The sequence below is a fragment of the Anser anser genome (genome assembly GCF_964211835.1).
Source record: "Anser anser genome assembly, chromosome: 18".
Lineage (NCBI taxonomy): Eukaryota > Metazoa > Chordata > Aves > Anseriformes > Anatidae > Anser > Anser anser.
In genome coordinates, this window is record NC_139739.1 from 11,396,209 (window position 1) to 11,420,265 (window position 24,057).

The following is a 24,057-nucleotide window of genomic DNA, read 5'->3' on the forward strand; positions in this document are numbered from 1 at the left end:
CTTGCACGAGCAGCTCTTACAAAAAAAGACTTGAAAAGAGAGCTGAGCCCCTTGCACACACCTCTGCGGCAATCCCACCTCCCTTTCCCGTCTGCCCACGATATCACCCGTCCCAAGAAGCAGGGCTGGAAAAGCACAATTCACTTTGATTTAGGGAACATACCTTTTTTGAGAGGTTTCTCAGTGGAGACTTCACACAGTTGCCCATAATATGTTGAGTCTGCCTTTCCGGTGAACTTGGTTATAAAGGAACTGAAGCAAATGATCCCATTAAAGGTATTCCTTGGGAGCAAAGCAAGAAAGGCAGCGCCAGGCAAATCCAAACAGCTACTGGCTGCTGGGGCTTCCCTCTTCGGGGAGCTTTTTCTCTCTCTGCCTCTCTCTCTCCGTGTTTTTACTTTATGTTCACTTTCTTGAAGAGATGAAGCAGGAAGGAGAGGGAGGGGAGAGAAACAGACAGAAAGAGGGAGAGAGAGGGAGTGAGAAGGGGAGAGAGAGGGAGGCGGATGTATAATCTACATCAGATTAATGTTCAAATCCCTCCCACCCCCCTCAATCTGCAGGCAAGATTGTTTCACTCATGGGAGAGAGCTGATTCAGGGAGAATTAAAACAGAGAGGCACCGCAAGAAGTGATTTTAGTGATGAGTTCAGTGAATCCAGCTAGTTTGGGTCCATACAGCCTCTGAACACTGCAACCCTGCCCACCCCCCTCCTACCTCCTCTCAGCTTTTCAATCACCAGAGAGCAAGGCTGGCCAGAAGGCAATCCACTTAGGGGCTTGGGGCAGAGTCCAGAGCTCGTTTTGGAGCAGAAAGGGACCGTTTAGCTGGGTGGGACCTGTTTCAGCTTATAAAGACTAGCAGACCTGCAAGTCCCTCATTCTTTTCCTGCCACGGTGGAAGCAACCCCGGGGGCAGCAGTGCAGGGTCCCTACAATGCTCTCAGCCCCGGGATAGAAATTTTTAACCACAAGGGAGAGACCTTGAGCCAGTCTTAAAGTTTTTTTTCCAACATTCTGCAAGTAGAAACCAAGCGGAGGTTTTCCTGTACAAGTCTGCCAAAGACAGGCTCGCACCCGAATCCTAAATCCGAACAGCCCCAGGCTGGGTAATGTGAAACCAAGAATTTGGGCATCAGACCCAAACACCTGAGTCCTGGGCTCCTAAACCCAGACCCAGCTCTGAATTCTGAGCTTCAGGCCTGTTGAATCATTTCTGAAAGAAAGGGGATGAGACCCCAGTACTTCTTCCTCTGTTCTCAGGCTGCACATAAGAGCATTCAGTCCGAAAGGAGATTCAAATTGCATAAAAAACTCACCATCAGCCCAGGCAGCAGGACCTGAACAGGGCAGTGAATGCATCCCCAGCCACGAAGCCGCCACCATGGCAGCAGCTCACGGAGGTAAGAAGCCATGGCACGAAGAGCTACCTCCTTCAAGAGCTGCGAAGGCCAGGCTGACACTGATCCTACACCTGTCCATGCAGCAGGCTGCCTGGACGCTCTGATGTTCAGCTCAAAGATTTCACAACTTTTTTTTTGCAAGCATGGTCCTAAACAGAAGGTTCTGCAAAGACCAGCCCATGGGCTGAGCACTCGAACCACGGGCTTTCTTCATGCAGGAGCCAAAGACTCACTGTCCTGGCAGCTGTAAGACAGGGAAGGATGAACTGTCAACATCACAACAGAGCAGGGCTTTCTCTGCTTCCACCCAGATGGTGCTGTGGCAAACTAAGTATGACTGTAAGGTGAATCAACAGTTGCTTTAGAGCCTAGAGGCTTCTTCCACCTGAGGAGATTAGTTTAGGAGTCCAGCCATGACAAGAGCCAACAGCTTCTCCTGTTCCAGACCCAGCCAGGATCACACGGCGATGTGGGATAGTGTTTCTTGCTCTTCCTCGTAGTAGCCACTTTCCAAGGGTGAAAGCAGTGGAACAGCCTCCCCTCCTCTCAGATCTCCTCCATTCCTTCTTCACCGCATGGCCTGGGAGGAGCTGCACGAAGGCCCACAGTTCCTCCGAAGCAAGAAGCTGCAGTAGCAGACACTGGAAGATGCCTGTTGTACCCAGAGCAAACGGACTGAGGGACAGAGGGGATGGGGAAGCTCTGGTCTGGAAGGTCTCCGTATCGGAGCACAGCCATGGCGGGCTGGGAAGCAAAACTTTTCCTAAGGGGGCCCTACCACCTCTTGCCATGGTTTGAGGATCCCTGACGGAGGGGAAATACAGAGTCACCCCTTGGGGGCTGGCACAGCCCCGGGCCCCCGCAGCAGGAGACCGCAGGAGGATGCCAAAACTCCCAGCTCCACTCGAGGCTGCCATCTTTGGCTCTATTTCTCTTTCCCTTCTTAAAGCAGCTCATGGGAGGCTGATCTACCCTTGGCCGAAGTGCTGGTCGTTAATAACGTCCTCTGTCAGCTGGAGCCGTTCCCCAGGCTCCTTGTTTATTGACGAAGTGCTTGTCTCCCTTGAGCAGAAGCTGCCATACAGCGAGCGAGGCGCCTGGGCTCCCTCCCGAGACAAATGACTCCAATTCCGGAGCAGAGAGGAGAGAGAGCATCACCTCCCTGCCGAGAATAAATCTCCCCTTGGCAGGCAGCACGGAGGCCAGGAACGCCCCGCAACTGAGAAATGCCCATCTCAAAAATCCATCGCAGCCCCCAAACTGCCAGAGGGGCTGTAAAAGAGGCAATGAGCATGTCCTGCAGAGCTCTCAGTGCCCCTCAGCGAAAGTTGAGGTGGTCACCCCTAAATAGTAGCTTGCAGCAGGGCATCAGGAGCCAGCTAGCGTGGCAGACTGCCGCATTTCCCTGCTCTCCTACTTCTCTTCCCTGCAGTCACAGCAGTTACAGAAAACGCGCAGGGCAGAGAGAGAGAGCGCTGAAATCGGCTGCCAGGTTCGGAAGGGAGTTCACAATCCGGGAAGGGAAGGGAAGAGGCAATGGGTGGGAGCCCACTCGCACGAGGTTTGCAGCACAGTCAGTCCTTGGACTCTGCAGGAGCGCTGGCAGAGCCGCAGCGGGCCTGAGAGATGTGGTCGGAAACAGTTTCTTTATCCCCCCATTTACCCTGAATCCCTTAAGAGCAATTGGGCAGCACATCACTATCTAGCAGACAGACCCTGCCGACCTTCGAGGAGGAAAATCGCTTCGACATTGGGATCTTGTTCATCGCCACCAAGGGCAGCTTAGAGAGATGCAGGGGAGTGGGGTTGGTGGAGAGGTCATCAGAAGATTAGGTTAGAAGGAACATATTTTTTCCCTTCCTCCAAATGAGGCTGCTGTAAGAGAACAGGATGCTGAGAATAAGTGTGTCAAAAGCATTTGTGTGTAGGTGCTGATCTGTGGGTATGCCTATATCTGGGGTAGTCAGGGTGCGTGTGGGAGGGCTGCACATGCATGTATACTGGCTTTCCCACACTGTTCTTTGTGGCAATCACACTGTTCTTTTAAGGCCTGGGGCTCTGTTGTAAACTTTCTAAAAATCAGGAGGAACCGTACAAAATGCGAGCCTTTGCCTTTGTGCCTGCATCCCCTCCTTTTCCCTGAAACCCACAGTGGAGAGCAGAGACCTTCGCGGATGCAGTTTGGCACCGAGTGAGCTCTCAGCTCCCAGGCAAGGAGTTTGGCACATTGACTGACCTGGGTAAGGAGCAGGAAGCAGGCTGGATGACTTGGCATTGCCAGGGAGTGATTTAGGTGGTTTAATACGCTTGGATTCTTTAAAAAGCAGCAGTGCTTTACTTCAGGCTGGCACCACTGGTACAAATAATTATTCCATAGGGAAGCGTTGGATCCCACCATGGCTAATCAGTTGGTAGCTGCAAGAGACTTTATCCCGCGACAGCAAATATCCGACCGCTCCAACAGAAAGAACAAAAGTCAATCCAAAATGTAGGACTGCTTATCAGAGCGCAGCCTTGCTTGGCAAACATTTCCAGTGGAAGTACAGAGTTGTACAGGAAGACTGCTCGGATGCCAGGCCCGTTTCAGTACATGGACTTCCAGTTGCTGGAACGTCAGATCAGGTCGTTGCTTGTAACACAACGCTGCAAAGGGCGCCCTCAGTACCTGGGGGTGGGGGTAATCTCTGAGGAGAGTACATAGTACAGCATTCCTAGCATCTTTTCATTGAAATCCACAGTTTTATCTAAGAACTCATTGCATGCTTGGAAGATTTAGTATCCTAAAATATGCCACCTTATTTAATTTCTCCTAGCAGGCTAAGAATTTTTCATCTATTTTTTCTATGCCAGAGCAGAGAGTGCACATACTGATTATTAGTTTTCAAATCTGCTCCCAACCACCCTTTAGCTGACGGCCATAGATCTGAATTTTACAAAAAACAGCCCAGTCTTGTTTACTGGATGACCTCAGATGAGCCTTAGCATTTGGATTTATTAACATCCTTCCTTTGCCAGTGCTGTCAAGGGCCTTGCTTCAAAGCTCCCAGCCACTGGAACACGCACCGGCACTCCAAACCTCTGCGACTGGCTTCCCCTTCGTCTGCGTCAGGCTCGCGAGTGCTTTTACTGCATCCTGAGTTGTGTCGTGTAACCTCGAATGAACCTGGGATGGTTCCACGTTCCCATCAGGCAAGGACAGGTCCGTCTCAAGCAGAGGCACCAGCAAGCATTGGCAGATGCAGCCCATCCCCTCAGCTGGGGGGAGGAATATTTCTGCAGAGAGTTTGGGAACTTTCTTTGCTGTCAGCTGTTCCAGAAAGAAAGTGTTGCTGACTCATGCTGTGCATAATATTCTCCTCCATTAGAGCAATTGGATCATATTCAATCACAAACAACAGAAAGGTTATTAAAAAACCAAGGATGCTTTCCGTCCCTCTCAAGGTAACAAACCCTGAAGAGCCAACTTCCGTCTCGCACAGCTTTGTCTGTAATTAGCTAGCTTTATTCCACGCTAGATGAAAAGAGATGGGGACGTGCCACCTCCTGACACCTTCCACGCAGATCTGGTGCTCGCATTTTGCACTCACCCAACAGAAGATGCGCTGGCCAGAGCACTACGTGCTGTGGGTGTGTTCTGCTTTTAAAGACCATCAATGGGCTGCAAAAAGCCAAGTAGAAGTTTGACAGCCCACAAGTTGCTCTAGAACAGTTTGCCAGGTACATGCAGTATAAAACAAGCCTCAGAGGGTCCCTTCCCTTTGTTCAGAAGTACGAGAACTGTGAATCGTGCTCTGTCTGGGAACCCTGCAAAAGCAGCTAGTGCTGCCCTGGGACTCTCACCTCTTTGAAAGGAAAAAGGGGCAGGGGCTCAGCATCCGGCTGGCACGCTGCAGTGCTGCAGCAGGTGTGGCTGACTAGTGGATGAGCAGAGCCCTAGGAATCCACACTAGCCAAATACTCCAATCCGGTCCTGCAACAATACATGAGATAGACCACCATAAAACTGAGGTCTGCCTCCTTTCTGTTCTGAGCAGGGACCTGACAGCACCTTCAGAATTGCCACAAACTACCTGAATTACTTTGTTTGTTATTTCAGCAGAATACAGAGGGGTTGTTGACCATTTTCTGCTTCCTGCCCTCAGCTGTTGTGACACGATGCCTCACAAAGGTACATGGTTGCTTGTTTCCTTCCAACAGCGGAGAGTGTATTTCATCTGAGTGGGATGAAGCAATGCTATGTATTCTTTCCAAAGATGGCTGCAAGGTGCGAAGCACTCTAAAGGAGGAATGGATAGAAGAGAGATTAGAATATTGCTAATGACTTCATTTATACATTGTATTGAGCTCGTGGTCTTATGCCGGTGCAGAAGGCTCCTGAAAAACTCAATGTGACCGCACAAGCTACGACAGCTGTTTGTCTTTATGTCGAAGAGGGGCGTTTGACTGAAATTGAAGGATTGCCCAAGCTCATGGGCACTGCTGCTGCTCTCTAAGGTCACAGGAATGTCAGAGGATTATTGAAAGGGAGCCCAAAGTTAGCTAAGCGCCTTTTACTGGCTGCACACCACATAGCTGCTTGTTATTGGAAATCAATACCACTCATGGACTCATCAGGGAAAGCCATCTCCTGAAGCTGCGATGCTAGAAAGAACCACAACGAATTCAGCTGCCAAACCTGCAGCCCATCCACTACATCTACAGCTAAACTCCTCCCTGACACTTTGTTCAAAGCCAACATTGCATCAAACAAAAATCAAGGCAGCATAGGTTGGTGGAACACACAGAGGGCTAATTTAAACGATGGTTAATTCATTATTGAAAGATTTTATTCTCTCACAAGATAAGCTGAACCCAACCAGAAGGGCTGTGCGTTTCAGTGCATTAGCTCATGTTGCTGTATATTTCATGAACTGAATATTTAATGAATGTTCCTTTAGCTTGGTTTTATTTTGATGTCTTTCCATATCCTTTTAAAACAGATTTGTTTAAAAGTAAATCACTGACAAAGATTAATGTTTGCTGGCAGACCCACTGCAGGCAGCAAGCTTATTCACTGCCCCTCAGTGATTCTGTATGTCTGGCTCCCATCCCTCAAGCTTTTTAGAAGCAATAAATGTAATTTTTCTTTCTCCAAGCTGAGCAATGGGGAAGCTGGGTGGATGTGCTCGAGTGGAACACTGTTCCTCTGTATCCGTGCCCGTTACATACAGAAAACACATGAGCTGCACCTCATATGGCAGTCTCAGCAGGCAGGGATGTCCCTATACACCGAGTACGTAAGCACGGGAATGCGTGTATGCACAGAGGTGCTTGCATAGCCACACCAAAGATCTAGCAGAGGACACACAAAACAGGCTGTAGGTCTGCAGACACGGCGGTTACGTGAAGGCTCTTTACGTCAGGCTGCATGCATGGACGTGGGCTGTGCCAACACACGCAGGGCAGGAAGCGCGGAGGCTGTACGGGATGCATGCAGGTACCCGGACCGCTGCGAGTAGGTGCCCGGCCACCAGCACGACGTGTGGTTCCCCCCTCGGACCGCGCTCCTGGCACCGCTACACCTGCAGGCTCCCTGGGCACTGCCAAACCCAGGGCCCCAAGGGCACACCAGGTCCCTGACGGGCCGGGGAAGGAGCTTTTAGGGGCAGGAACCAGGCCCTCAGGCTGGTTCCTCCCTGCCCTGCTGCAGCCAGCGGAGCAGGCCAGTCCTGTGCAGGGGCACGCAGCGGAGGAGGATTTGTGAGCGAAGCTGAAGCACTGCTGCCCTGGGGCTGCGTGTCCCGAGCACCCCTGCAGGGCCCAGCAGCAGCCCACACCTGTCTTCCCTTGATGGGCACCTTGAGGATGCTTCTGGGGGTCAGAGCAAGCTCTCAGAGGTGTCCGACAAAGAGGAAGCAAAGTAGGAAGAGGGAATGCAGAGTTTCTTTGGATTTTCTCTTCTAACCTGTGTGCCTTCAGAAGCAGTAAGCTAAGGCTACGCAGCAGGGTCAGCGTCCCTGCAACGCCAGTCATTTTGAGCCATAGGAAAAATCTGGTTGCCCCAAGCTACTCCGTCGATTTAACACTGTAAAAGAATAGCTGAGAAACTGCCCTTGGTTCACCATGACCCTGCCTCATCAGCGCTGCCTCTGCCTTACAGCACGGGGCAGCACAGCACACGAGAACTGCAAGCGCATTTCACCTTCACCTCCACTACCCCACAGCGCTGCACCCGACAGTTTCCACCACCGGCCCAGCGCACAGCAGCCTCCCTCGCTGGTACACGGGGGCAGCCGAAAGCTTCCGTCACGGGGCCATTAGCGGTGCCCCCCTCGGCTGTGCCGGGCTGCCAGGCTCTCTGCTGGCAGAGCTCCACGTGTGGGCCTGCCGCAGCATCTGCTCTTAGGCAAAATCCCATTAGAGTCAGCCGGAGTCGAAGGCACTCGAGGGAACAAGGTCGTCCTGCGGGTGAGGAGACCAGCCGGGCTGAGAGGCTGGGCAAGGCACATTCTCCTTACCCAAAAGGATGCATTTTGCACCTGCTTCCCACACAGGCAGCCTGGGGACACGTCCTGCCCCAGAACAGGGCCACTTCTGACATTCTGGTTTGCTCCAAGGTCCATTAAAACCTGTTAATATTAACTAAAACTTATGAGTAAAGGAAGATCAAGCAGTACCAGAAAAGGAAAATGGGAGATGCAGAAAGATTCCTTCCCTATTTTAATGGTAATTCGGATACTGACATTAAAATGGCACTGGGAGATGGTGCAGATAGGAGTGCCTTTTAACTGCCTGTACAAATAGAAATACAAAAGCCCCTTTGGCCACAGTGCTAACAGCAGAAGCCCGTAAATATTTAATGATTCCCTGTGGCATTATTTGACCCCCCTGATCCCCATGCTACCAGAGGCAATTGACAGAAAACTGTTGGGGAATCACTTCACTGAAAAATTTAACAGGCGGGCAGGGTGTGAAAGCTAAACGGCTCTGAAAACGGTCAGGTCTCACATGGCAGGATCGCTTGCAAATTAATATTGCATAGCAAAGGCCACAAAAAGCTCTCTTCAAGGTGCCAGCCAGGCCGACCCCGGGGCACAGGAGTGAAGTGCAGAGAACCGGCGGGCTGCGTGCCGCAGTACCTGCGCTGCTAGCCCAGGGCCAAGCTGCTGTGCTGCTGCCCCATCACCACTGCCCTGGGAATCCTGCTGCCACACAACTGTTGCATTGCGGTCCCCGCTGCCACCGTGCTGCTGTCCCAGCCTCTGAGCTGCTCTTGCTGCTGTTGTCACATTAATAACTCGCCTGCTGCCACTGCACTGCTAGCCCGGCGGCCGAGGTAGCGCTGCTCCTCTGCTGTTACGGGCGTGCTTCTGCTTGGGACGGCACTGCTGCTACCCTGCGTCCTGGAGCAACCCTACGGGATACTCCAAGGGGTGACAGCACACTCCTTTTTCCTGCACCACACTCCTTTGCTTCTTGGCCACTCCAGCACTCCCCTGCTACAGGCCAGAACGACACCATCACCCTCCCCACGCTCCCTCTTTGCGCCACTTTCCTATGTTGCTGCACGACCAGACGTTATCCTTGCCAGCTCCACGGTGAGTCAGTGCCCAGCTCTCGCTGCTGGATGGAGCTGCCGCCACTGCAGTGCCTCCCGCAAACACAGCTGCCCGCTGCCCCAAGCGCGGCACAACCGGCCGTGTTCCCGCAGTCACCGTGTCTCTTGGTGGCACTGCCTTCGTGCCAAGTCCCGGTCGTGCGACCGAAACTGCAGCACGGTGGTAACGCCTCGCTCGCTGCCTTCTGTGCAGCGGGGTGGTGCTGTCACGCCGGCACAACCCGTTGCTAATATCACGCCCGAAGTAATCACTGCTGCACGGAATAGCTCCCACCTGGAATACTGTATTACCGCACCGTCAGACCGCTCAACTCTTCTGTCAAGCTACAGCGCTCCGCTGTTAGCACGCCCGTGTGCTGCCAAACTGCCGCCGCGTGGCACCGGTGTCACATCCCTGCTCTGCCACGGGACTGTGTTCCCACACCGCTGCGCTGCCCGGGCCGCGTTCTCCAGCTCGGGGCTGTGCAGCACCGCAGAACCCCCCCGAGCGACAGGGTGCTTTCCTGCAGCCGCCTCACCGACCCGCGGTGCGGACGGGTCATTACCCCAGGATGACGCCCTGGCTCCCACTAAGGCATCGTCACGCTCCCCTGCGTTCAGTAATTCGTGTAACGCTCAGTTACAAAACAGCCCCATGTCCTAAGAAGAGTATTACTGTGGTTTTTTATATCACGGCATCACTGCACCAATATAGCACGAGGCTAATTAATAAAATATCACTGCATCCTGTATCCCGGCAGTATCTTAGCATTCTCCCGGAGTACACACGCAGAGCGCACCACATCGCTGTGCCAGTTATATAAACGCGGCACTTCTGCCTTCGCTCTTTTCTCCTGCACAGCTACAAATCTGTCTCCCTCAGACACAATCCTCCAGTCCTGGACTGCTCGTTTTGCTCTGACTGCAGTAACGACATCCTCTCTGAAGTCATCCCTGCAATGTTTTCGGTGCATCTGATCGGACCGCGGTGGTGTCTGCATCTGCGGCCACGCACTGCGCCGCGAGGGGAGCAGGATGGTGCTCGCCGGGTGCGCAGCCGGGACAGGACGTATCGGTGCGCTGCTGCTGCAGACACGCATCGCCGGGCTCCCCTCCTTGTACGTGCTGCAAACTTACTGGTTTAACTGTTTCACAGTGGGCTGTGTGGGCTGGAAAGAAGTTCTCGGATTAAATAAACTGTCTGCTGAGCTGTTGCTGGCTTCTAATTACGAGGTGCAGACTGGTGTTACAGCACCTGCAGCTTTATGCTGCAGTCCCGGACATTTCTGCGCCTGCGACCACGGCACAATCCAGGCTGAAACTTGCACTCCCGCATGTTTCAGTCCTTCTCTGTCTCAAGATATTTTTACACAATGCTTAGCATCTATCTCTTCGCTTGCAGAAACAAAATTTCCTTACCATGACAGAATTTCCCAGTTCTTATCCTAAGACCCATATCCATCCCAGGATTTTGAGATCACTACAAAAGATCTCCACATCTCTCCTCCTGCATACAGCCCTTTGCATATCCCATATTGCAGTTCCCCTTTTATATCCACGAATCCCTGTACTGCCCTGCTCCTAAAACCTCCACTAGATGGTCATTTCCTCATGGTTACTTCAGAGAAAGCAAGTCAGAGCTGAGTACAGAGAGAAATGGGAATAAATAATATTATGCTTCTAAAGAGAGATGCTGCTGGTTGCCGTTTCTAAGCTCTGGTGCTATGCACTGAGCACAAGAAGGAAAACGAGGATTGTGTCTGTGCCTCTTCTGTAAGCAGCACTGTTCTGCACTGGAATTCAATTTTGCTAAGCGTGCGGCATTTGGGAGCGGATCACGGCACTGGAATGCAGCACGCCAGGTGAAATGAAGGTGCCGTTCGGGTAAGGACCGAGCTCGAAACCAGAGAGGTTTCTGCGAGCAGGAGCCCTGACACGGGTTTGTTTGTACTTCAGCACTGGGGGGGACACAGCTCCACAGACTTAAAATCCGTTCTCAGATGTATCCTCATGCTCCTCAGAACCACGGAGACAGCACCAGTCAGAGCTGAGCCCATGGATTTCAGTCTGCACATTTTCAAACAATATTGATTTTGTGACCTAGCTGAGCACCCGACCACTCTCTAGGCCCTTCCTTATTGCTGCTACAAAATTTTAATCTAGGCTCCTGGTCCATCATGGGCACGGGGAGGGTAATATTTATCCCGAGTTCAACACAGCGGTAATGTTCATAAATGACAGACCGTTAGTGAGGATGCAAAATTGTTGAGGAGAGCAGAGGAGGTCTGATTTTTCTCTTGAGAAGTCAGGGTGAACAGAAGTAGACAACACTTCCAGAGAGCAGAGCGAACAGGTACAGGTGCATCACATCCTTCCCCTCAAATCACAGAAATTCTTCTTGTTACCTCCATAATCTCAATTTCAGTGGGCATCCTGCAGAGCCTCCCAAACCCGCTTTAAAACGAGACACACAAAAAAAATCACGCGACAACAAACAACGAAACCCCCAAGTCATAATTCTGGGTTAATCGATCACTTCCCAGGCTGGAACTCAGCCACCCAGGCTGCTGGCTTACACCTATAATTGTGCTTCTGGGAGATTGCAGTTACATTAATCTTCCTGGAGATTACATCTCCCAGTAACATCCCTAAACGGCTCTAAAAGAAAATTTCAAGCCGGTCTTCCCTCTGCCTTTTCATTTTTAAAGGGTAGCCCTGTTGGGTAATTTCACTACCAGAGGCAGCTAAAAATGACAGTTTTGTACCGAAAGCGCTCGCAAACACTGAAAGCATCTGTTCCACCCTAACACGGTGACTGGGAAGGCTTCGGAATTGGGTCAGGATTTTTTTGTCGTCCTCCCCAGTACCTTCCCCTGACAGCTTCTGCCATCAGAAATGATTCATGTGCTGATCGCACAGAAATGTACCATAAGGAGATGTAAACAAATACAGCAAAGCAAGGCGGGGAGCCAGAGAGATGGAACCTAATAAAGTAAATATATATATATATTTAAAAATAAATAAATAAATAAATCGCTTCCCTGACACTCACCCTCACCAGGCAGAGCCACAACTTCCCCCGGCTCCAGGGTTTTCCCCCGCCGGCGAGCCCCGGAGCGCCCTCCGCAGCGGCCCCGGGGGTCGTGGCCGTGCCCGGCAGCCCCGGGGGGGGGGGAGGCACCGAGCCCCCGGCCCCCGCTCGGAGCCGGCTCCGCAGCGCCCCGGCGGTGCCGCAGCGCTCGGGGAAGTTTGGCCCCGGCGGGCAGGAGGAAGCGGTGCATTTGCAGCCCCGGAGCAGCGCAAGAGCGGCCGCCGGCAGCGGGAGGGGATGCAGGGGGCGGCGGGGGGGCGCCTGGCTCCTTACCTGGCCGAAGACCGAGCTGAGCATGGGGTGCAGCTGGTGGAAGAGGGGGTCCGCTTCCACCGGCCGCTCGCTGCCGCCGGACTTGGCGGAGCACTTGCTGCCGGCTCTGGACGGAGGCGAAGCGTTTTCGGAGAGCTTTAGGGACTCTCTGCTGGCCCTCTGCCTGTGCCCGAAGAAAAAGTCCTCCTCCTCCTCCTCCTCCTCCTCCTCCTCCTGCCCATCCCTGGCTGCGAGCTGCTGCTGCTGCTGCTCCGGGGGGTGCCCGTGGCTGCCGTGCGGCGGGAGGTGGCGGTGCCGGTGCCTGGCTCCCCTGCCTCCTCCTTCCGCGGGCTCCTGCTGGCCGTCCCCCCCGCCGGCCGCCGGCCTCCCCAGTCCCCTCGCCCCGTCCTCCCGGGCAGGGGGCTGGCACAGCGGCCTGCGGGCGCTGGGCTCCCCGGGGAGCGCCTCGGGGCTCGGCTCCCTCCCCGCCTGCCCCCTCGCAGCCCGGGCGCGGCCCCCGCGGGGTTGGGGCTGGGGGGGTCCCCCCGGCGCCCTCCTGCTCCCCGCCGCTCTCAGCAGCGAAGTGCGGGACTCGCTTTTCGCCATGGAGGAGCCGCTCATCGCGGGGCCGCTACCGCCGCATCCCCGGCCGGGCGGAGCGCTGCCGCTGCGGGCACGGAGGGCTGCGGCGCGCCGCTCCCGGCATGTCCTGCGGAGCCCCGCTTAAATCCCGCACCCGGCCCATGTGACGGCGCCACAAAGGCCGCGGAAGGGGCCGGCGGGCACCGCTGCCCCCCCCCGGTCCCCGGTCCCCGGTCCCCGTCCCCGTCCCTCCCCAGGTGAGCCGGGCGGCGCTCCCGCAGCGCTGCGGGGAGGGGACGGCGGGGGGGGGGTGGGCAGCTGCCGGCCCCCGAGCATCGCCCCCGGTGGGTGGCACCCGGGGGTGGGACCCCCCAAAAAAAAGAAAGCGTTGTCTGTGGAAGGGGTGGCCCCCAGACAGAGCCCCCCCTCCAGGGTCGCAGCCCCCAGGGAAGCGCTGCCCCGCGCCCACCCCCGGTGGCCCCGGGAGGGCTGGGACCCCCCCAGGGCTCTGCCTAGGGTCTGGGACCCCCCCGGGCTCTGCCTTGGGACCCGCTGTAGGTCTGAACCCTGGGGCCTCATCCGTACCGCCCGGGGGATGCGGAGCCCCCCCGGCACACAGCCCGGACCACCCCAAGTTCAGGAGCGGAGGCTCGGTGCTCAGCCCCTGCCCACCCCGGGGAACGCGCTCGGGAAGTTCTCCTCCAGCCTTGGAAACGGGCACGGAGGTTTCCTTAGGGCATGGCAGAAAAGGATGTAAAACCGAAGGAGTTTGTGCAAAAAAAGCAGATTATTTAACGTCTTTGTGTTCAGACGCAGGTAATTAAGTGGCAACAGGTGGTTCAATAATGATGCTCTGTTTAAAAGCAGTACAGGATAATAGTGTCAGCTCCGACACATGCTCCCGCTGAGGAGAGGACCCCGCTCCTTCTTGCTCAGCTGCAGACAGCGCTTGTGCCTTGCTGCCAGCCCTGGATACCTCGGCAGTGTGTGCACCCAGCACGACGAAGGTGTGATTACCACACAGTGAGCTTACCCACGCTCTCTGCGCTCTCGCTGGCACGTGCCCAGCAGTTACTACGCGATGACACAGGCTCCGGTGCAGCGACCAAAGGGCATCTCCCCTGCTACCCGGGATCCCGCCACGGCTACTACGCACGCTGCTAAGGCCAAAGCTGCTGCAGAGGGAAAATCACGCTGCGGTCCTGGCCTCAGGGCGCTCTGCCCCCTCCTCAGCCATGCAAGCAGCACCAGGTGGGTGGCAGCTGGGTGTGAATCTCTGCACCAGGGGCCTTATGTCCATCCTTGGGACGGCAGGGAGGAGAGGCTGGGGGTCCCTCTGCCCCCCTTCTGCTCTGGACGCTTGGCAGCAGCTCTTGTGGTGCCTGAAAGGGTTGAGTTGCAATGTCCCATTCATACATGGAGCGCCAATTCAGCTCCTAATTACAAGCAAGGTGTGTTTACTGATGTATTTTTCAGAACAGGCTGCTCCTCTTTGGTATAGCCAGCCCAGAACCACGGCTCGGGGGCAGCCCCACTGGATGAGCACCAGCCCCGGCTTTCACTGCTGCAGTGCTGGAGCCAGGGCTGCTGAAGGGGTCCTTTGGCCGGGAAGCTCAGGGGTAGCAGGAGGCTGAAACAAAACTTTCTGACTACCTCCCCGTGCTGGGGAGGCTCATTCTGTTGGGATGCGATAGTGCTTCTAGAGAAGCTGCCATTTCTGGAGTTGCAGCCAGTGCTGCAAGGCACGGCTGTAAGGATGTTCACGCGGGTAAGATTCCTGCCTAGCGCTGACTAACACTGCCCTCAGCCTCACTGGGGTCTTTTGAGCTGTTCCTGAGGACTGTCGGGATATTACTGTCCACAGGTGGGTTGTAGTTCCTTGCCTCAATCAAGTGAGCCCTGCAGAATTTGGAGCAGATGCCTCATTAGTGAGCAGGGACTCGGTAGCGCAGGTGTGATTCATCACTTTGGAGAGCACTTCAGGGATCAGGGCAAGCAACAGCTCGCCTAACAGGCAATAACAATGCAGGCAAGGGCCGTGTTACAGAACAGAGCAACTAAGAGACAGCAGCTGAAGCAACTGGGAAATAGGATGGTGAGAACACAGACTGGAAGCCTACTTGTCCAGGACACCCACGTTTGGGTTTCGGCTAGGAAAAACCCGGATATTCAGAGAATCCCTGAGTATACCCTCCTGCCAAATTCATTTCTGAGGTTTTTCATGAATCTCCTTTTCTGACAAGTTAATCTTGGGATCGCAGTGCTTGTGTACCAACCGCTGCAAGCGAAAAAGCCAGCTATCTGGAGCCAGATGCCAGGGAACGACAGCGCCCGGTTGCGGAGAGAAGCACATAATTCCAGCCCGGCTGAGCAGCGAGATGCGCAGGGACATCTCTCCAGAGGGAGCGTGGCTTCTCTTCCAGCTGGCGGCACAGAACAGGACAGGCCCAAATCCTCAAGACACCAAGATTATATTATGTAATATGTGTGCTCACTGCTGCCAGAGACGGAGCTAAGTCAAAACTATCAGGGCAGTTCGGGCAGAGGGAGCCGCGCTTCGTGCCCCAACCACGGGCGCTGGGGGTGAGCGAGTCCCTGGGGACTCTGGTTCCAGCCTGGGGTTACAAATACACACTGCCTGCAAGTGTGACATCCTGTCTTTCCTTAAAAAAAAAAAAAAAATTGTGCATGTGAGCAAACGCGTGAGCATTTTGGAGGGAAGGATTTGGCCAGTTTTTTTTTTTCAGCCCCACTTATATAGAGAAAAATTTTGAAACAAAATTAAGAACACAAGGGCTTCATTGCCTGCCCTGGACTCAGAAGGGTCTGTTTCAAATCCAGTTAAAGACAGCAACCCAGCAAAGGAGTTTGAGAGTGAAGTGAGTGTGAACTGCTCAAAGAAAAAGAAAAACTCCAGCAAACTGCTGATGGGAAGGCACAAAGGGCCTGATGTTCTGGAGCAGTTCTCCTGGTAGCAGTTTTTCAGTCTTTATTATTCCTCTCACCTGCAGTTGCAAGAACATCATCGTCGAGGGTAAACATGATATCATACAATCTGCCAAAGCGCAGTAACATCCAAGCTGGACTGGGCTGGGAATCAGGATACTAACCAGGAAGCTGTCCCCTAAGAGATGATGAGCTGCCCAGCCCTCGTTTATGGCCTGCTTTTCCCTTTACTACCTTTCCATCGCTTTTAAAGGGCCTCAGAACCATGGCATTTTTCAATAAAAGCTGCCAAGTATTGGTCTTCTGGCATATTGTGTTTAGACAGGCATGTGTCTGCCTCCAGAGGAAGCAAAAGCACCGACAGCTGGAGATTCTGTTTGCTTGAAGACTTGGTATTGCTCTTTAGGTTTTACTCCACGGGAGAGGAATAATCCCGACAGCATTACAAAGGCATTATTGTTCTGGCTGTAATCCCCGTGTTCAAATCCACCCCGGTTACTTGCTTCCTGATTGCAGACGGGGAACTTCTCTGTGTAATTGTCGGGATGAGGCTGGCAGATGCATTGGAGGTAACTTTGCTACAGTCAGATAGCTTTGACAGGGGAAAGGCTGCAGTGCGATCTCGTAATAAGCCTGTGGGCATGGGAAAGGAGGATGGGACAAAAAAGTCCAGAAGAAGAAAAGAAGAGCTATTGGAAGGGAGTTGGAGGAAAGCAAGGTGATAAGAGATGTGGGGGAGAAGAAAATGTGCAGGGACAAAGGACACTACACATTATAATACAAAACCAAAGGGCTCACCAGAGGCAGGACCAGGCTGTGCCTTCCTGAGCTTCACACCAAGGCGAAGCCCCAACCCTTTCCTTGCTTCCTAAATGAAATAACGTGAAAGGAGACGCAACAGAAGCCGCTGCTCAACGGGACAAACACGTCAGAGCTCCCTGAGCTAGTGTGTGTGGCCAGGCTCCAATGAGACCCAGCCTCTGCTCTTCCAGGCTTGTGAAAAAAAATGTTATTATTTTTTTCTGGGAATTACATCTCACCTTACTTGCTTCCCTCATGCCATTTCTGAGTCTCATGGTCTTCCAGCTCACACAGCTAGGAACGCAGTTAATTAAGCTGGTAAAGCTGGCTCAGCTTTGCAGTTTTATGTGCCCACAGCTGGCAAATGTCACCTCTTTCATGTCAGACATCTCTGTGCCAGACTAGGACCAACCCTTCCCAGTCACATCGATGTGGAAGGCACTGCTCTGCGAGCGGGGGAAGACCCCAGGGCAGGCAGGAAGCCCACTAAGGTGGAGATTTGGGTACAAGATGAAAATACTCAGACAACCACTGAAGCAAGACCCACGTGGTTTTAACAGTGACGGCGGTGCCTCTCGCTGACAGTCCCAAGGCATAAAATGACTGTGTGCCGAAGAGAAAACAGCAAAGGAATGCTCCATTAGTCGGCCTGTCTTTGGCTGAAATTGAGGCCAGCAATTAACATTAGAAGGAAAGAATCAAATCATTTCATATTTTACTACTTTTAGATGACTTGAGCTCTCCCTGGGAACAGCAAACCTTTTCGCAAGCATATACGGATGTTTTACAGTCACGGTAAGGTAGGTACACGAGGCAGTGATCTCTTCTTGAAGCAGGGTCTGGACCACAGGACTGTGGCTGCTTCTCAGAGGGACAGGTGGACTCTTCGGCTGCATTACATGGATCCCTGGTTACCAGGGAAAGAGCCTGTATTTTTTCTGACTAGGATCATTTAATCTTTGCCGTTTAAAAAATTAAAAAGGTTCTTTATCAACAGCCTAGAAAATTAGTTTGAGGGAACATGAGGGAAAGAGAGTAGCACTGAAAGCCAGGTACTGGGGGTCTGTGTTGCAAGGAAAAATTAGTTTGGGGACAAGGCTGAATAAATTGCTAAACATTGATAAATGTTTATTGCAATAAATTGCTATTGCTCATTGCCTGGAAGCCTGATCTTTGGCCAGTCTCCTGGCAGGGAAAACCTCTTGCTGCTCCTGTGGGAGAGGGCTACTTTCAAATGCAAAGGTTATTAAAGTATATCAAGACTATGATAGATCAGGCCTCATATTTTATTCTGCCAGTTCTGTAGTACCCGAGGAACCAGAATAAAAGTAGCTGCTGCTTTTCATCTTTTGACCAACTAAAATACAAGCTACCAGCATGAGACAGCCCATGTTATGCAACAGAAGCTCAGTTATACAACAAAGAGGCACGAGTAGGAAAGAAATACAGGAGTCCCAAGCCACCAATACTGCCGGGGGGAAGCGGGTCAGGAAGGACGGACGCCTTGTTTCAGTAGCAGAGCTGCCCAAAACCATGAGAGCATGCCTACCGACCGCACCACCGAGAGTGAGGAAGTGATGTGCCTCTACCGCTGTCACTGGCACAAGAAACCTAACACGCCCGAGGATTCGTAATGTCGGGGATCTAATTTTTTTTTACAAGAATTTAATAAAAGTCCTGACATCCTGAATAAATTACAACCGAGGTAGCGACGTTCTGCCTAAATTAGCCTTCAGTTTCTGATTAAATCATTTGTCAGTTCTCCGAGTGAGTTAGTTGCAAAATGCTTTTCTTGTCTCATTTCAGAGGGTTGCTGCATTTTGCTGGTTGCTCTAATATCTCATTAGTACAATTATCTACTGAATATATATACTGAATGGATATACTGAATGATTTAGGTTTTTAATATTTTCCAACAAATCCTGTTAAACATCTAGAGAAGCATTTCCACTTCATACTTACTAAGGATGACACTTCCTAAAGGACCACATTAACTCCTATGGAATGAGTAGTTTTCTGTAGGACATTACGAGTGATTTAACTTTTAGACAGAAACGCAACAAACAGATCGTCTTTCTTCTCAGAATTGTACAGAAGGGCCCAACCCAAGTCAGCGCGGTGGCGACGACCAGCTGTCCAGATTTCAGGGACGCGGCTTATACACCGGTGTATGGAGACTAGCGCCCATTTCCAAAGGTCTTCTGAAGTCTGGATTTAAGAATTTCTTATCAGATACACAGTAGGAAGTGTTGTGGGCTTCTAAAAACCATTTAAAGCAGCATAAGCAGAAGGTGGAATAAAAAAATGTGCTTCTGGATGTGTCTTCTAATTGCAGACTGCAGACACGTGCTTGTACATTCTTTATCTTTTCACGTGGGATTTAAGGAGAGGTTCATATTTGCTGTCAGAAGCTCAAGTTCACATCTCTCCTTTATCTGCTCATTAATAACATCTACCTCTATTAAAGCAGTTGGTTTCCTATATCAGTTTACAGAAAGGCTCTCTGTTTAGTCTCTAGGCTTCGCTCAGTCTGAGCTGAAGCAATCTCCTGAAGAAAATGCCCCTCAGACAAGTAAACACGAAGGTTCCTCTAAACATGCCAGTTAGTTAGTTTTACAGCTCACTTCTCTCTTTACTAAAATATAAAAACATTGGGAAAAGCGTGCAATTGCCTGAAAAAAATGAAGCCGTTAGAGCAGGGAAAGGGATGATCATCTCCAATGAATGAAAATCTCAAGAACCATACTTCAAAAAGGCTTATTATTGATTAGCAAAACCGCCTCTGTCTTATTTCAGTGACTGCCTGGGATATGCACAGTGAGGAAACAAGTAGTTCCCAATTCCAGGTGTTCTCATCTATTTACCTGGCTCACAAAACCTAATTCGTAGTAGGATCTCGTCAACACTGGCACTTTATGAAATACCTTAATTGTCTCCATATCCTATAGCTCTGTTCACTTTCCAGATGATGTAGAGCTGCATACCAAGGCCCCTAGAAGACTTTATAGAGACTTTTCTAACTACGTCACTTAAATCTCTCTATGACAGCAAGTCACACTCTTTCTAATAATATCAAATTTTTAAAAATATACACTGATTGAGCTTAAACATTTGAAATGTATTGTTAATTTCTAATGGCTTTGTGCATTAAAGGCAGAGGACTAATGACAGACTAGGCAGATCAAACAGTTTTTTCCTGACACTCCAGCTCCAAAGGACCCGAGTATGGATAAGACTGTTATATAAGGCAGGCTTTTGGATATCACTGGAGTGCCTTACAATTAAGATGGAATATTAATAAAAGACTTAAACTGAAAACCTCCAGCTATTAGAGGGATTAGGACTTTGCAGTGGGCTAAGGGAACACACACAATGTCAAAGCCGTCTTCTTGGCTCTGATCAAACGCAGCGGAAAAGGATCTGAAAGAAACAGCATCTTGGAGGCAGGGGAGAAGATCATCACAAATAATAACAATAATAACAACAACAGCTGCAGACATTGCAATCCACAGCAGCAAAAGACAAGAAGCTGGGGGTGGAGCCTGGAGCTGCTTCTCTTGCTCAGTAACGTGCACTCTGACAGCAGGTGTCCCTGCAAACAGGGGAAAGGATCTGCTTATTTGCACCCATGCGGCTGCACTGGCCCTCCTTGGGGGAGAGCTGAATTTGCACTCCGTGTGTTTGTCATTCAGCTGCACCCTCAGCTCCTACTAGCCATGCAATGGCCAAAAGGAATTAGCACCACAGCTCCAAGGGCTCAGTGCTATTTAAATAAACTTAGTTTTACTAGATCTATTTTCTGGAGATTGACTGTGTTTCTCCAAACCAAGCTCCTCGACGCAGCGCCCCAAAGGGAATTTCCTTTGCGAGCCCAAGCCATTTCCCTGAGAGTCTCATGGGAACAATTACTTGCTGGCTTTCACTCTGTTCTACAGGAATATCATTTTGTAATATATGGCAATCAGGCACATAATATTGACTGCGTTTTCAATATTCTTCTTGCTTATGAGATAACCTCCTTGTGGAGACACGTGGGGACTGGCCCTCTGCAACATGCCATTCCCACTCAGTGCCCTTGCTGTAAGGGCCGTGCCTGGAGCGTGTTCCCTCCCAAGCCACAGCTCCGGCAGCTATAACTTTACATGATTTAGTAGCCCCGATTCAGAAACAGAACCATGGCAAAAGCCTTCATTCTGTTAAGCAGAGTTGGCTGGGAATGTGCCGTTAATAAGGAATAACTTTTTAAGCAGTTTGGGTGCAGAGGGATTACCGAATGCCGTATGGGATCAGAAGTAAGGAATGTGAGAGTGTAACCTGAATGGAAAGGAAGAAGCCACGAAGGTGCCCAGAAGAGCTGAAAGTCTGAAAATACAGAATGCAACTGGGAAAATATTAAATTGCTTGTGCATATGCTAGAAACCCATGTTTATCTAAAAGCCATGTATGGCAGTAAAAAGGGAGACAAATCAAAAGGAAGCTTTATTTTTTCATAATGCTCAATTTTCATCATTTTGAAACTTTTGAAATGCTTAAGAGGTTCCAGTCAACTCTGGACGTGAAAATCCCTTAAAAATCTGTTTACATTATGAGATATTGCACTTCACAGAAAAATGAAGTGTAAAATGTTTTTTAGGCAAATATAAGAAAACGATGTGAAACTGAAGAAATACGTGTGTCAGACTGATTTTTACTGTTTCAAAGATTACTAAGGGGTGTCTCCTGGGGGACTTTTGCTGAAAATTCAAATTATGGCCTGGTCTTTTATTAGGCAACTGGTTTTCCCTCAAAATATTCAAGGCTGATACAAGGTCAAAGAACCAATCTATGGCAATCATCCAGTCTAGAATTAAGCACAGGGCAGATCTAAACACAATGAAAACACAAAATACACCAGGAAAGAGATCCGAGGAAAGCATGTTAAGCTCAAAGACAAAATCGTGTAGAATCAAACGCGCTACGACAACCAGCATGGACCAAGAAGACACTCGGCACATGGGAGAAGATGCAAATGTCATGGATCAGACAGTTTCCCAAATGTGGCAAGCAGCAGCTGAGCTTGCACAACACTGACGAGATCGTTGCCTTCTACCTCAGGTAAACTGTTCATAGGAAAAAAGCTCAGTGTCATAGTGATAAATGAATATGCTACCAGCTTGGAGGAAATGGAACATTTATTAGGTTGGACAATGACACGAGAGTGTATGATGCTAGAAGCAGTCCTATGCACAATATAAATAAATAAATGAAAAACAGAGAGCAAAAGATACCCAGGTAAAATTCTGAGATTACACCGATAAGCCTGTCACCATTAAAGGATTATAGAGACGAGATATCTGAGTAAATAGGAGACTGAAAAACATCTAAGTGGCTAAGACTACTGTTTACTGTGCCAAAGGCACAACAAATAGCAGACTTGAGCAACTGACAGCACACATGGGAAAGTTAGTACATGAAAAAGGAAAAGCTCGATAACGATTTTCCAGCTGAAAGACGCCAGATGTATCTCTAAGCCTTTCCAATGCAGGCAAGGCTTATTGCTCTCAGAGTCGCCGACTACGTAAAAGAGTCAAGGGAAAGAAAACAACCCAACACGATGCTCTCCCAGTGGTATTGACACGGCGTTCTGCCATTATAGATAACTTCTCGTCTCCATTATCCTCACTCCAGCAACGCAGTGAAAACCAGTATTAAAATAAAAGCTAGGGGTTATTGATAAATGCTGCTGATAAAACCGGTGTAGTTGTGTGCTGATATGTATTTTATATTAGCTTGATCTGCAGCTGCTCAATCCAACGGGTAACCCACTGAATTCTCAACTCACACCTTTATCAAATGGAACGCTGGGGACTCAGGAGAATGTTCAACCAAAATATGAATAAGTGTTACTAATACAACACAAGAAATCCAGAACAATGCTGAAAGAAGAGAGTATTAAAAAATAAAATAAAATTTACAAATATTTGTCTGCTTCCTTTCTGTGGTGACCAAGCACAGTGTTAATGAATCAGTTAATTCTGCAGTAAAATCTCCACGTTTCCAGCAGAAAGACTAGACAGAAATTTTAAAACTCTCTTTTTATTCATATCTAGGTCAATTTCTTTTTAAGCCACCAGAAAATGTCAATTAGGTGTCATTTTTTACAATCCAAAGATATGTAAGAAAGGACTTGCCTGTATCAAAGGTGTAATAATTAGCTGAGGCTTTCAGGCTAGGCAATATCTACTGGTCCATAAATTAGTGCTCTTTTCTACCTTACAGACTTACCATGATTTTATTAACACTTAAACTTACTGTTCCTGGATCAAAAGCTTGGGGATTATTGACAAGTTTGAAATAAAAATACTATCACAAGCAGTAATATGTTAACTAAATAAAGTAAATAATTTCTGATATGCTGTTACTGTATTTACAACTAAAATTTCAAAATATGCTTTATGTATAATTGTATTTATAAGCTAATAGTCCGTTTTGCAAGAAATTTTAAAACCACACTAACAGAATAGGGCATCTCACCTGTAGAACATGTATTTAATAAAACAAATAATGAGAATTAGAGTACCTATGCTGAAAAAAGCTGAAGTCAGAGGAACTGGGATTTTATAAAGATATATACAATGGAATAAACCCGCAAGCTGCATCTTGTACACCCCCAGATCCACCAGCTTTATGAGACTGATGCAGCACACATCTACGATGAAAATCAACAATCACACCCTAAAATCACACCCTAACAGCAGCGGTTTTACACATCGCGAGACATTGTCAAGTTCACACAACTCTGTACATCCTTCAGAAAACACTGAGGACCTTCAGCATGCTGGTTATAAGTGTTTATTACACCATGTATCATAGAACCATTGCTCTGTTCGTTTTTACTATGGCGATGATTTGGCTTGGATAGAAGGATGAGATAGATACTGAGCGTTTTAAGTTTAGCTTCCCCAACACGTGGTGGCCAAGCAGCTGAAATTCTGACTACTGAATATTATGCAAGCAGAGCCATTGCACAGTTCCCTACAGTGATTTCTGCTAGTAGGAGAGGCTCAAAATTGTAATGAGAAGCAATACTTCTTGATTACAACAGCAGCAGCATGCACTGTACACATGTTCAAACCAGATGTCTATGGTAAAGACTGCTGACTACCTGCACACCATTTCAGTCTCTAACCCCACTTCTTAGCCTTGGAGTTGCCTCACTCCCAGCTAGAGCTGGGGACGATGAAAGTTTTCCCACAGTGGTTCCCCACTCCTGTGCTATTCCTGGGTGCACGGTTTGGTCATGCTACTTGCATCCCTATTTGCAGCAAAAACACTGATCTGGAACGTGGCATTAGGACCCCTTGGAACAGCAGATCTTTCACAGGTCGTCCTATGACCCAACAGCCAGAAGGACAGCATGGGAGGAA

General features: G+C 50.2%; 1 protein-coding gene and 1 long non-coding RNA gene across 8 annotated transcripts in view; one reads left to right on the top strand and one right to left on the bottom strand.

Moving 5' to 3' along the window:
• CABP1 (calcium binding protein 1) overlaps positions 1-13,095 on the bottom strand; it is a gene marked incomplete at its 5' end in the record, with an annotated part of 26,526 nt that extends 13,431 nt beyond the window's left edge. Inside the window, 3 exons of one of the 7 annotated variants that reach the window (XM_083803391.1) lie at positions 164-412; positions 1,320-5,679; positions 12,344-12,484. In XM_083803391.1, the coding sequence (XP_083659517.1) occupies positions 164-208 (45 nt within the window). Of the gene's footprint in view, positions 1-163; positions 5,680-12,343 lie in introns of all 7 variants that reach the window. The other 6 variants (XM_083803390.1, XM_083803389.1, XM_083803394.1 and 3 more) reach the window with 6 other exon arrangements.
• Positions 13,084-15,887, top strand: LOC310883324. The gene is made up of 2 exons (XR_014573473.1): positions 13,084-13,161; positions 13,772-15,887. It is a non-coding gene; the product is annotated as an uncharacterized lncRNA (long non-coding RNA).
• The last annotated feature ends 8,170 nt before the right edge of the window (positions 15,888-24,057 follow it).